At 40.5% G+C, this 13,379-nt stretch overlaps 1 protein-coding gene across 1 annotated transcript in view; it reads right to left on the bottom strand.

Annotated features, from left to right (window-relative positions):
* Positions 1–13,379, bottom strand: part of JCAD (junctional cadherin 5 associated) — a 49,968-nt gene that overhangs the window by 15,096 nt on the left and 21,493 nt on the right. Inside the window, exon 2 of the mRNA XM_063125238.1 lies at positions 3,161–3,515. Coding sequence (XP_062981308.1) covers positions 3,161–3,459 — 299 coding nt within the window. The 5' untranslated portion in view covers positions 3,460–3,515. The remainder of the gene's footprint in view (positions 1–3,160; positions 3,516–13,379) is intronic.

The raw sequence follows: 13,379 nt of genomic DNA, 5'->3' as shown, positions 1-13,379 counted from the left end.
AGCCAGACTTATAAATAGCAAGTCAGCTGGTTGCCTGTAGTGAGCAAAAATCGTCTCCAAGTGAACAGGAAAGGAATAATTTGGAAAGTGGATGAGAGGGATCCCCACCCCCTTTTGTACCACAAATGATTAATATGGGAATATGTGGGCAAGCAGGCTAATAAAACCTTCCAGGTGACTTGCTTTTGTAACCTTTTTTTGTAAGGCTGAAACAAGAGCTCCTCAGAGTCAGCATTCAGAAGCCTCCCATGTTATGCCAGCCAGAGGACTGTGTAAGAAATTGGAAGAAAACATTTGTAGTCACCTGAGAAGATTACTCTGGCATGTGTCACCGCAGATACAATTGTCCACAGCTTCTTAGCCCTTGCACATGCAACGAAGCACACACGCATGCGGGACTGCCATCTCTGACTATATGAAAAGGGTATTTCCTGGACTTCATGGTATTTCCTAAATGGAAGTGCTTTCTGTGTTGAAAGTGTGTAATGTGTGAAACGTTTCTTTGTGAGAAATCCATACGAATTCCTAAAACTGACAGCTCTCCACACAGCACATCAAGAGGCACTGTTCATGTTCCTGCAGATACAAGGTTCAAGTGTGTAATTGCTATGAGCATAAGCCAAAAGAAAGATCAAACTTGACAGAAGGAGGACAAGAATGTAGATCAGGCAGGAGAATTTACTTCCCACCCCCTCCATCCTAATGCGTAGAGTTTGTTCTTGGATGAGAGAGATATTCTGGAAGGGGAGGGGAACCAAGAACCCTTCTCCTCTTAAAAATAGTGAGACTCAAGAAATGAAACACACACGCCAATAATCCACATTCTGAGCACTGTTAAAATCAATTCCATTTACGTACATGGATTCATCCCATCAAGCATAACAAAAACTGAAATGATATCTTTTTTTTTTCCATCAGAAAGATTAAGACAAAGCTGGGCAAAATGTTCAGGACAGAAAATTACTTCTTTCCAGGGACCAGAAATGAGAAAGGACTCACGTCAACAATATACAAGATTAGGTTGGGTAATACAAATACACTGTATGCAAGGAAGTTTAAGCATGGTTAGGATGAGAGAGCCATCTTGTCTTCCCACGTGAAGTGTGTAGTTCACTGCCAACAGCATTGTAAAAGTATCACATCTGTGTCGCTTTCATGGCTGGATGGATGGCAACATGGAGATGTTCTAATAAAGCAAGGAGAATGATGTAGAGAAAGGTGACTGCATGACTTGCTAAGTGACAGTATAAGACTGGAGAGCTGTACCCATTGAAACAAACTGGTAAAACAATGGGAGAAATTATTTGGACAGCATGTATTTGTTACGTTTTCCTTGGCAGAGCTGAAAATATCAAATGGAGGTTCCTGGGTGGTCTACCATCCAGCAACAGACCAGATCCAAGCCTGCTTAACTCCAGCAAGATTGCTGCACTTGTTGTGCCTTAACTCCATCATGCGCCTCATATGCCTTTACTGCATATCATGCGCCTTACTTCCAGCAAGATTGCTGGACATCATGTGCTTTCAGGTCACACTGGATCTTAAAGTTTTGTGTGATTACATTGAAATGGACCTCGTATAAAGAATTGCAAGATGAGACAGAAAACTTGAAAAATGAGCTGTCACTTTTTCTCCATCAGGCCTATTTTGCATGAGCTGCTATACATGTAAAAAACAACAAAGGGGCATTGAAAAAGTTGCACTGAAACCAGGAGTTAGATCCATTTACACACCCAGGATTGAAATGCTTCCAAATTCCTTTACACACGGAAGCAGTGAAGGGTGAGTGTCTGCGTGTGTGTTGTAGGGGGAGGTGGGGATTGGATCACTGTTTTATGTTTCCGGTTTTGACTGAGAACAACCTGTATTTTCGGCGTAAGCCTTTAAAACAATTTTTTTTTTTTTTTTTTTTTTTTTTGCGTTTAGCAGAACGACAGCTGCAGGAACACGGTTACAAAGTGTCTCCCTCCAAAACACACAATCCTTCCTGTCTAATTTGTTCCAGTTCAAAAGTGCACGGACGGTCGGCTGCAGGCAAATGAAACTCTAGCAACGCAGTTTACAAAGTGACGACAGGCCCTTCCAACTGGGCTGCAGCTGGTTTAATGAGACCTTCCAGGAATAGTCCCATATTTGCTTCAGTGAATGCACCCGAGGAAAATGGCCCTCTTTGTATAGGGACACCCACAACCAATTCAATGGGGCTTACTGAATGCATGTACAATGAAGGGCCGAGACAACCTGTTCCCAACGAAACTATGTAGATGCTTTTTTCTATTTCAATATGTTGCCTATGTCCTTTCCCCCTCTTTTTCTTCCCTTAAGGTCTTGTTTACCCATTATATTTTCAGAACGATATTTTCCCCTTAACTCTGTGTTGTACTAAATGCATGAACTGGTTAATCACAATTATCAATCCATCCACTTAAAATACAGATTTTTGAAATATTGTTGGGTCAGATAGGATTTTAGCTAGACAATCTTTTTTTTTCTGGATCTACAAGTCAGAGCTGATGAGGTTTAAGAGAGTCAAGCATCATGATGTATCCTCAGTCTATTCTTTGAGCACTCTCTTCTAATGGCAGGGCAGAACACATTTGAGTTGCATTCAGACTCCTGCTCACCAGAAAAAAGAAGTTTGTGCCCTTTCAGACTTGGGTACAGCCTGCCAATAAAAAGGCGTCATTGGAACCGACCTTGACAGCAATCCCATTTTTGTGTCCAGGTTGGTTTCATCATAAAGAACCCTAAGAACCCAAGTCCACTTTAATCATGCAGAACCCTAAGATGGAAGAACAAGCAGAGCCTTGAAGTTTACCATCAATAGTTAGCCCATGGCCAACAGACTGAACAAACAAACAGGTCACCTGGTCATGGTCTTTCCCACTATGGTGAGATACATTGCGTTCCTTCTTAAATTATAGCAATTCTTTCTAAATTTGCTTCTCTAAACATAAATTAGCACATGCTAATGTGATGCAAATTTGTGTCCTCTTTTTTTCCTTATTTTTTGGTGATGGTTTTCCCCTTTTGGGGTGATGTGCAAGCAGCCTCCCTTTGGTGCTCTCAAAAATAAAATAAATTAAGGGTGCTGGAGATCTGAACTCAGGTTTTGCTTTGAAAATATTAAGAAAACCCATTGGGTAAAACAAAAACTTACCCTGCTTCCGAAGCATGAGTATTGACCAAACTTGGGAAGTCTCTGTGGTAACTGGGGCCCAGGTGCCTCCCTTGGATGACATGACTACTTTCGTTGTCATTCAAGTAGCTTTTGGTTCCTGTCTTCTTGCTGCTGGGATGGGCTCCAGAGTTGGCCGGGAAGCCATTCAGAGTTCCATGACCAGACCTTCGATCTGCAACTTCAGGCTGGAATCCATCGCCTCTGTTCTCGTACTCATTGGTGGGATTTTTAGACAATTTGTATCCATGAGAAATTAGGAGATCCTCTACGCTGAACATATTGCACTGGCTTCATTTACTTTGGTACCCTCGGTACTCATGAACTGGGCCCATCACTGAAAAAGAAGGCAAAAGACTTAATGAGTAAGGAAAGAATTATTTATTCAACTCTAACATGAAACGCCAACCCATGGAGAATAAGGCTATCAATGGCTACTAGTCCTGATGGCTCTATTCTACCTCCACTATCAGAGGTAGGATGTCTATGTACACCAGTTGCATGGGAGATTCAGGACAGATAAAAGGAAGGAGATCTTCACACAGCACATAGATAAACTATGGAATCCACCTCCAGTATCAGAGGCAGTATGCCTATGTACACCAGTTGCTGGGGAACATGGGCAGGAGGATGCTGTTGCACTCATGTCCCACTTGAAAGCTTTCTGCAAGTAGCTGGTTGGCCACAAAATGCTGGATTAGATGGACCTTTGGTCTGATTCAGCACAGTTCTTCTAACGTTCAATAAAAATGTACAATCCGAGCATATGTAGAGTTTTCAATAACCTCTCCAACAATTATTTATACAATGCAATAAATATCAAAATGCACTTTATGATCTTTATTTTGTTAATCCTTTTGGTCTCAATGCAAGGAAGGTTGCCACTATTACATACTGTACATAGTAAACTCAGGTTGGGAACTAATTATTTGTCCACCAAGTCCCTGGCTGAGATGGAATTTCAATTTTAATCCAATTCATTTGGAAAAGGTAGCTAATAGTAAAATGAGATCATTTCCTTCAACAGTCTTGGATTGGCATATAAGGTTGAGATTTAACTCAGTTTTGTAGCTTGTACTTATGCATATTGTAGGAACACTGGTAAGTACATTTCAAAGTCCAAAAAAAGAGCAATGATACACTTGAATAACTCAAAAGACAACCACATCAAATGCCTCTCCCAGCATGACCATCTTTAAGGCCCATGCATAAGTTATGTGCTTTGCCCTGTCGCACACTTGCTTATTTCATTACTGTTCCTGAATCCTCTGAAACTCTGCAGAGAAAATTACAATATGCCTAGGTGCCAACCTTAGCTTCAGATATACCTGATGCACATAATTTTTCATATAAAAGCTGAACTATACAAACAAAAGAGAGACAGGTTGGAGGAAATAGTAGTGAAGAAAAGCTACTCAGACATACAAACATGAGATGATGATTCAAATGTCACAAACAAATAAATCCAACGGTGCTACACCTTCATTCCTACACACACTTGCTTTTTAAAAAGGAGATCACACATACATGTACATCTGTCAATACTTACAGCTGAACACGTAAACAATCTCTGCTGGGGTGGGGGACTTGCATTTGAAGCAACCTAAAGTGCTAGGTTAAGAACATAAGAATTGACATGCTGGATCAGACCAAGCGTCCATCTAGTCCAGCACTCTGTTCATACAGTGGCCAATCAGCTGTCGGCCAGGGACCAACAAAGCAGGACATGGTGCAAAGCACCCTCCACACCCATATTCCCCAGCAACTGGTGCACACAGGCTTACTGCCTCGAATACTGCAGATAGCACACAACCACCAGGGTAGTAGTCATGGATAGCCTTCACTTCCAGGAATTTATCTAACCCCTTTTTAAAGCCATGCAAATTGGTGGCCATCACTACTTCTTGTGGTAGTGAGTTCTATAATTTAACTATGCACTGTGTGAAGAAGTACTAAACAATCCTAATTGTTGTAACCTTCCCTCATAGGGAAGATGCTCCAGCCCCTTAATCATTTTAGTTGCCCTTTTCTGTACTTTTTCAGCTCTATAATATACTTTTTTAGGTGTGGTGAACTGTACACAGTATTGTAAGTGTTGTCGCACCATAGATTTGTATAAGGGCAGTATGATACTGGCCGTTTTATTCTCAATTCCTTTTCTTATAATGCTTAACACAGGGTTCGCCTTCTTTGCAGCAGCCACACACTGGGTTGACATTTTCACCGAGCTGTCTACCACAACCCCAAGATCTCTTTCTTGTTCAGTCACTGCCAGCTCAGATCCCATTATGTGATCCTTGAAGTTGGGGTGGGTTTTTTTGCTCCAATGTGCATCACCTTACACTTGCTTTATAGAATTTGACCCACGGTGGCCATTACTCATAGCCATTTGGTGACAAACATAAATAGGTAAATGTGCCCTAAGAAATGCCTGAATTGGCAGATGAAAGTCTAATAATATGTAAGCCTGGTGCACAGTTTTTTTAATGTGCTTTGCTGGTTAATCAGTCTATAAAAAGGTGGACAACTTCGGGGAATCTAGGAACCAATTTCCCCCCTGTGGGCTGCTTTTTAAAACAAACAAACAAATAAACAAACAAATAGAAAACAAAAGCTTTGGTCTCCCCCAGAGGTTTACCAAGATCAAATTTAGCTTGAAAACAAGCTAAATGTGTCCTTAGTAAGCCTCCATAGCAGTTTCCCACCAGATTCTGCTGGCAAACCACCAATAATATTTCTTCTTCTTCTTCTGCCAATTTTTGGGGATGACGGGGACCAGCTCTGGGTAGTTATGGGAGCCACGTATTGCCCACACCTTGTCTATCATGATATACTTTACTGGCATGATAACTGTAGCTTTGAAAAGGATCTCTCCCATCTCTGGGGTGGAGGGAGAAGAGAGGCTGAAAGCACCCAAATAGAGCAGACTGCTGTAAACGGCAGCATACAGAGCAATAGGAGCCCTTGTGGGAAGGACGGCCATGTCCAGAACAGTCTTCTAACAGATGGCAAGGTTGGTTCAGGGCAACTTAAAATTATTTTTCCATCCCTAATTTGTTTTTCAAGCGTGAACACCTGGGATTGTGTGAGGAACACATAAGCACCAAACATGGAACAGCTGGTTGCTAGAACAATTCACCCTCAAAAAAGAAAATTCATGGTGACTACCGTAAACAACAGAGTAGTGGTTGACAGGTCACAGCTGCAAGGAAGAATACGCTTTTCCTGGTTGTATAGAAACTCAGGGTAATGGTTTTGTGTGCAGTGTCCATTTTCTGGCCATTGACACATCGCTGCCTGGACAAAAATAGCACACCTCTCGACAGCTCCTTTAATATAAGTGTGCTAGCTATGGAAATAACCAGAGATAAAACTGCAAGGCGAGGAAAATGGGCCCCAGGTAAACTTTTGTTATGTCCCTTGGAAAGATGGTCAGCCAACCTTTCCTTCTCTAGCTGGGAAAGGTAGAGACACGTTTTAATTTTGGGAGGAAAGGCACAAAGAACTCCAAGGCACTGGCAGTGATCTCATGAGGCAGCGGGAGAAACCTCATCTTGGAAGTAGGAAATGGTCCCCTGAGTTTCACACAGGGTGGATAAAAATCAATGACTTTTTAAAAAATAAAAAATTGATATTTTTTTTAATTTAAATTGGAATTTTTGATTTAAATTGGATTTTTTTAAATAAAATGCTTTTTGAGGAAAAAATCTATCTAAAAATAGTTTTCTATTTAAGATACATTATAGTCCAAAGGTTATTCATCATGAAATAAGGATTCGTTTTTAATTATGTAGCAGCATGAGGCTGTTTAATTTTTTTGTTAAATGAATTCCATTCACAATGTCATGCTCTTCCAGATGTAAAGCAGTAGAGAAATGAGTACACACCATTTCGGAGCAGGGAAAACATGCCCTAACACGAAGGAGCTCATTTGCATACAGTGTTGTGCATGCAACAGTCTCTGGCTGCAGAAGGAGGAGCTGAACTTTGACATTGTTAGTGTTGGAGGTGGTTCCTGGTTTGGGCCTACTGAATCAGTTCTCTTTGCAGCGCACCCCAGTTCCTGATGCTGTTGAATCAGCTCTCTTTGCAGCGCACCCCAGTTCCGGTTGCTGCCACCTACCATCCACCTTATTGCATACCTGGAGGATCCCTATTCATTCACTGTCTACTGGGCTTGTGAATAAGGCTAAAGGACACAGGCTTCCATCGGCCTACCCAGACCTTGGGAGGGAAATGTGTTAATCAAAAGGTTGTCTCCCATGTTCTATTTTTGTTGCTTGTTGTCAAACTGAATAAATACCAGTACTTATACCTCAGGTGTGTGGGTGAGGTTGCTACTCAGACATCTCTAAATTGGTGTCCCAGGTTTCCTGGATGGGGGCTTGAGCCTGAGCTAACCTTAAGGGAAAAACAAACAACCCCTAGACATAGAACCCGGCCCTGGGTACCGACCCAAGGGTTACACAGAGGTTTCTGTAAGATTATTTTTCTCCTTCCAATAAAGTACAGCAGAAAAGTTGTCCAAATATGAATGATTAACCTATTAAACTGGAGATAGTTCACCTCGCAATAATTTCATAATTATCTATCTATGGTGTTTCTAATAGTATAACCGAATCAGTATATTTTTTTGATAGAACTGTAAAAATAATCTGAAAAATTGCTATTCTAAAAATGAAACCTTCATCTGGTTGTAAATATTAAGACTGTATCAGCAAGAATGAGTCTTTGGCAACTCTGAGTTGTGTAAAATATAGCGAGGAAGAGTGCCCTTTTGTGGGGGGGAGTCACATGATTAAATTGAGTCTTTCTGAGTAGTGATTCAAATCATTATTTAAATAAATTGATTTAAATCAAATCCACCCTGGTTTCATATCACCTAGGGAAAAAGGGGGCACCACAACACAAGGGTGTGGGGAGAAAACAAACAAATCAAACCCCACAAAAAAACAGGCCAGCACTAAGTGTAACATAGCAGCTAAGAAAATGAACAAAACCAAAAAGGAGGACAACATGGTCGCCCCCAAGGGGGCGTGCCCACCTGAACATAGCCTTGGTCACATGTCTGATTTTACAGCACACATTTAAGACAAATCTGTTCTACATAGCATCTTAATGTTAAAATCACTGAAATAAAGAACAAGTGAGAGATTCAATGTATCTGAAATTAACTTCACTCACTCCTACTTTTGTAGGTTTTGCTGTACTTTGAAGCTTTTGCTATACTCTGTGTGTTACATTCTCCCCTTCCCTCAAATATCTTTTCTGACTGTATCTTCACTCATTGCAAGCTGCTGTTGATGTTAACAGGGTTTGCTACTGGCCCCAGATCTGTTTCAAATTTGGTATGGCTAAAGCGCTACCTAAAAGCTATCATGGTGCCAACTTTCAGCTCTTTATCTTTAAAAATGACAGCTTAAAAAATAATAACTTTAAAACGTCATTTTTTAAAAAAAAATCCTAAAAAATCAATGGATGAACAGATCTGTTTCAAATTTGGTGTGGCTAAAGTGCTACCTAAATCCTATCATGGTGCAAAGTTTCATCTCTTTATCTTTAAAAACGATGATTTTAAAAATAATAATTTTAAAACCTCAATTTTAAAAAAAAATCCTAAAAAATCAATGGATGAACGGATCTCTTTTAAATTTGGAATGACTAAAGCCCTTCCTAAGAGCTACCATTGTGCTAAGTTTCATGTCTTTATCTTAAAAAATGACGGAGTTATAAGCATTTTTATTAATTCCCATTAGAGCTGTTCTTTGGAAAAAATCCGGATTTCCCCTCCCCCACCCGGATTTTGTCAGGAGGGTGATGTGTTTCACACCAGCAGAGCATGCACAGAGTGCAAATAATGCAAGCAGAACCAGAGGATCCAGGTAGCAGATGAAACAGTCCAATGAAGAAGGAAGCACTCAGACACAGTAGCTTTAACTACTAATCTAAGTTTACTTTACAAGTATATACAGAGTAAAATACAGAATGACGCTCCAGCAAACTCTCCAATATTCTTTCTCCAAACTCTCCACACTGATTCCCCATCAGTAACATATTTATACAAATGAACACCAATCACAGTGTTCTCATGTAATGTGAACACTGGATTGCATCAGCTAATTTGCTGTTCTGCCCAGATACTCTCCACCTGTGTATCTGGCCTCTTTCCAAAGTCTTGAGATGACTTCTTCTTAGGTCTCTAGTTCCAGCAAAAACTTACACAGGTTAAAAACCTGACACCCCTCCTTTTTTCTGAAACTAGAATTTATACATATACATTTAACTTATCATTCCAAGCTGTTTGATTAATTCCATATGCTTATGTACACTTAGAGGCTTCGTTAGTACATCAGCAACATTCTCATTTGTGTTACAGTAAATAAGATCAATTAATCCTTCTTGCACAGCTTGTCTTACATTGCAGTAACGAATGTCCACATGTTTGCTTCTTGTATGCATTCTTTCAGACTTTGCCATATGAATGCAAGTCTGATTGTCCTCAAACACTTTAACTGGTGTTTCTACCTGCACTTTTATATCTTTTAGTAATTGTACAAACCAAATTACTTCAGTGCAGACTTCAGATAAAGCAGCAAACTCAGCTTCTGAAGTTGACAGTGCTACCAGACTTTGTTTCCTGGATTTCCACCCAATTAAATTGTTTCCAAACTTTATCACAATTCCTGAAGTGGATTTTCTGTTTTGGGTATCGCCAGCCCAATCACTGTCCACATAGCACTCTAAAAATAATGTGTCTGACGGTTTTAACTTTAATGACACATCTATAGTGCTTTTCAGGTATTTAAATACTCTTTTTACTGCTTGCCAAGCACTATTTGTGGGTTTTGAAACAAATCTACTTAGAATGCCAACTGCATTTGCTATATCTGGCCTAGACCACTGTGCCAGATATAGTAGACTTCCAATTGCAGATTGGTATATTTCCTTATCACAAAATTCTGCATCTTGATCATTACATTGAAATCCTGCCACCATGGGGGTTTTAGCACCATTACACTCCTCCATGTTGAACTTTGTAAGCAGATTCCTGATCTTTGATTTCTGGCTTAATTCATAAACCCCTTGTTTCTTTGTGATTTCTACTCCCAGATAATCATGTATCTGACCCAAATTTTTTAGTTCAAAGAATTTACCTAATTGTTTTTCAAACTCTTCAACCTGGGCTTTTGTTCTGGCAATCAAACAGATGTCATCAACAAATGTCAGTAGCCACATTTGTTCACCTTTTACATTTTTTGTGTAAAAACATGGATCTGCTATTCCATTACTGAAACCCAATGATTCAAGTGCTTCATGCAAACATTGGTTCCAATTTCTTGCAGACTGTTTCAAACCATAAATTGCCCTGTTTAATTTGTATACAGAACCTGGCACTTGAGATTCATACCCTGGAATTTGGGCCATGAAAACAGTTTCTTTTAGTTCTGCATTCAGATAAGCAGTTTTCACATCAAAATGAAAAACTTCACAATCATATTTTGCAGCCAGAGCTAATGCAATTCTCATAGATTCAGCTCTTACTGTGGGTGCAAAAACTTCATCAAAATTTACATTTTTTCTTTGTGTGAACCCTTGAGCAACAAGTCTTGCCTTGTATTTCGTTTCTCCTGTTTGCAAGAATTTTTTCTTAAAAACCCACCTACAACCTACTGCTTTTTCACCTTTAGGTAGCATTGTAGGGGTAAAAACATTGTACTTCGCCATAGACTTCATTTCTTCATCCATGGCCTCAAACCATTTTTCTTTCTCTGGCTTTGAGAGCTTCAGTACATTTTCAAAACTTTCAGGCTCATAGTTCACTTGGCAAACCCTGACTTCACTTGCTGTGAAACGATCAGGTGGAATGCCTTTGTTACTTCTTTCTGACCTTCTGGGGACAAAAGAACTTGTAGCTGCCTCCTCCTCCTCCTTCTTTGGACTTAAAAAAGTTTGGCTATCTAACCTAGCTGCTTGCTCTTCCGCTAGTTGTGTTTTTTCAGAATTTTTACTCTCTGGCAAAAACACTTGACTGCCATGCAAACGTTCCCAATTACATTGCTCTTGGAATTCAGCAGACCTGGAAATAATTACCTCTCCATTGTCTGCATAAAACCTGTATGCCTTTGAACCTGGAGCATACCCCAAGAACGTCATTTTCCTGGCTTTAAACTGTCCTTTCCTCCTAATAGCCTTTGGAACATGTACCCAAGCAGTGCTACCAAACACTCTCAAATGAGACAGTGATGGCTTTTTTCCAAACATTAGGAAATATGGACTACTGTTAACTGCTGTACTCCACAGTCTATTTACAATGTAATTTGCTGTAAGCAGTGCTTCACCCCAAAAATGTGCTTTTAGTCCAGAATCAGCCAACATGGCATCCTTCATGGTTTGCAGAACGCCATTTCGCCTTTCTGCAACACCATTTTGCCATGGGGAATATGGGGCACTACGTCTGGCTGAGATTCCTTTGTTCCTTAGCCATTTCTGAAAATCAGTAGACATAAATTCCCCTCCAAAATCACTTTGAAGTTGTTTTACCTTAGTAGAGAATTTTCTCTCCACCCAACTTTGCCAATTTTTGAAAATTTCAAACGTTTCACTTTTGTTCTTCATAACATAGCAAAAACCATATCTGCTATAGTCATCCACCAGGATTAAAGCATACCTCGCCCCTCCTAGTGTTTTAGACATGGGACCAATCAAGTCAGCATGCACCAGCTCAAAAATCTGCTTGGTGACTCTGTCACTCTTTTTACATATTGGAGCAACCTTTGACTTTGCCAATTTGCATGTGCTGCAGTCTAAATACTTTTCACAAGATTTTAAATTAAGTCCTTCACACATATCAGGCATTTTCTGCAGTACTTTGAACCCTGCATGTCCCAAACGTCTATGCAACAGGTGTATACAATTGTCATGTACAGGTGTGTTGCTAAATACAGAACATACATCTTTAGAACTTCCTTCTCCCTTGGGCAACATTTCATAAAGATTGTTTTTCAGTACACCTAGAGCCAAAACCTCATTTTCTTTGAGCACTTTACATTCTTTGTTTGAAAACATTACACTGTATCCTGCATGGTCTAAACAAGACACACTTAACAAATTATGCTCAAGACTTGGCACACATAATACTTTGTTCACAGTCTCACCCAAACTTGGAATGAATACAGGTCCTTCTCCAGCAACAACTGACACTTTGCCATCTGCCAACGTAACATAGTCCCGGTTGGTAGGATGCAATTTTTTAAACAACCCCTTATTGTTCACAATATGTTGACTGGAACCACTGTCCATCAGCCATGTGCTTTTTGGGTCATTTTCAACAGCCTTGACCACGGAGACTTTCGGTTTTGCAGTTTTCTTTTTCTTGCCTGAATAAGCTTGCTTCTCCGTCTGGCTAGGGCAATTCTTTCGCAGATGCTCTGTGGAACCACAACGAAAACAGCGCCTCACTGCAAACACTCGCTCCTTATCTTCACAAGCTGCTTGTTTGGTGGGAGTTTCTCTTGGCTTAGCAGTTTGCTTCTCAAGCTTCTTTTGCTCTTCTTCTAATAGCCGGCCGGTCAGAAATCGTAACGTCAGCTCACTTTCACGCATAGCCTCCAAACTCATGACAAGGCTATCCCATGAATCATCTAGCGAACTGAGAACAACGTAGACTTTATGACATTCAGTAAAAGTCATGCCTCGCTCTTCCAGGTCTGCAAACAATTGCCTCATCATGTTGAGATGTTCAGACACACTGGAATTCGGCTGCAGTTGAGCTCTGTACAGCTTCCGCGTTAGCGTGACCTTGCTCACGGCTGAATCTCTCACATAAATCTCACGGAGATTCCTCCAGCATTCTTGTGCTGACACCAACCCACGAACATGTACAAGTTGATTATCTTCCAGACACAAAATAATGCTGGCTAGAGCTTTCTCTATACTTCTCTGTTCACCTTCATCTGGCTGAGCAGGGGGATTACTGACAACTGTCCATAAATCCTCCCTCCGGAGATATTGCTCCATCTTGACGCTCCACGCCAGATAGTTGTGCTCATTCAAACGGCTCAGGGACAAACCTCCCAACGCCATACTTGACGCCATCTCAAAAAACTGCACACAGATGTCTTACTTGCTTTCTTCTAGCCCCTCCTAGGCAAACAGCAACAACATTCACCAGGCTGCAGATTGAGAAGACTCTTCTTCACTT

This window comes from Elgaria multicarinata, chromosome 1 (assembly GCF_023053635.1).
Source record: "Elgaria multicarinata webbii isolate HBS135686 ecotype San Diego chromosome 1, rElgMul1.1.pri, whole genome shotgun sequence".
Taxonomy (NCBI): domain Eukaryota; kingdom Metazoa; phylum Chordata; class Lepidosauria; order Squamata; family Anguidae; genus Elgaria; species Elgaria multicarinata.
Note: the sequence above shows the minus strand (reverse complement) of the source record. Positions and strands in the feature narration are given on the sequence as shown.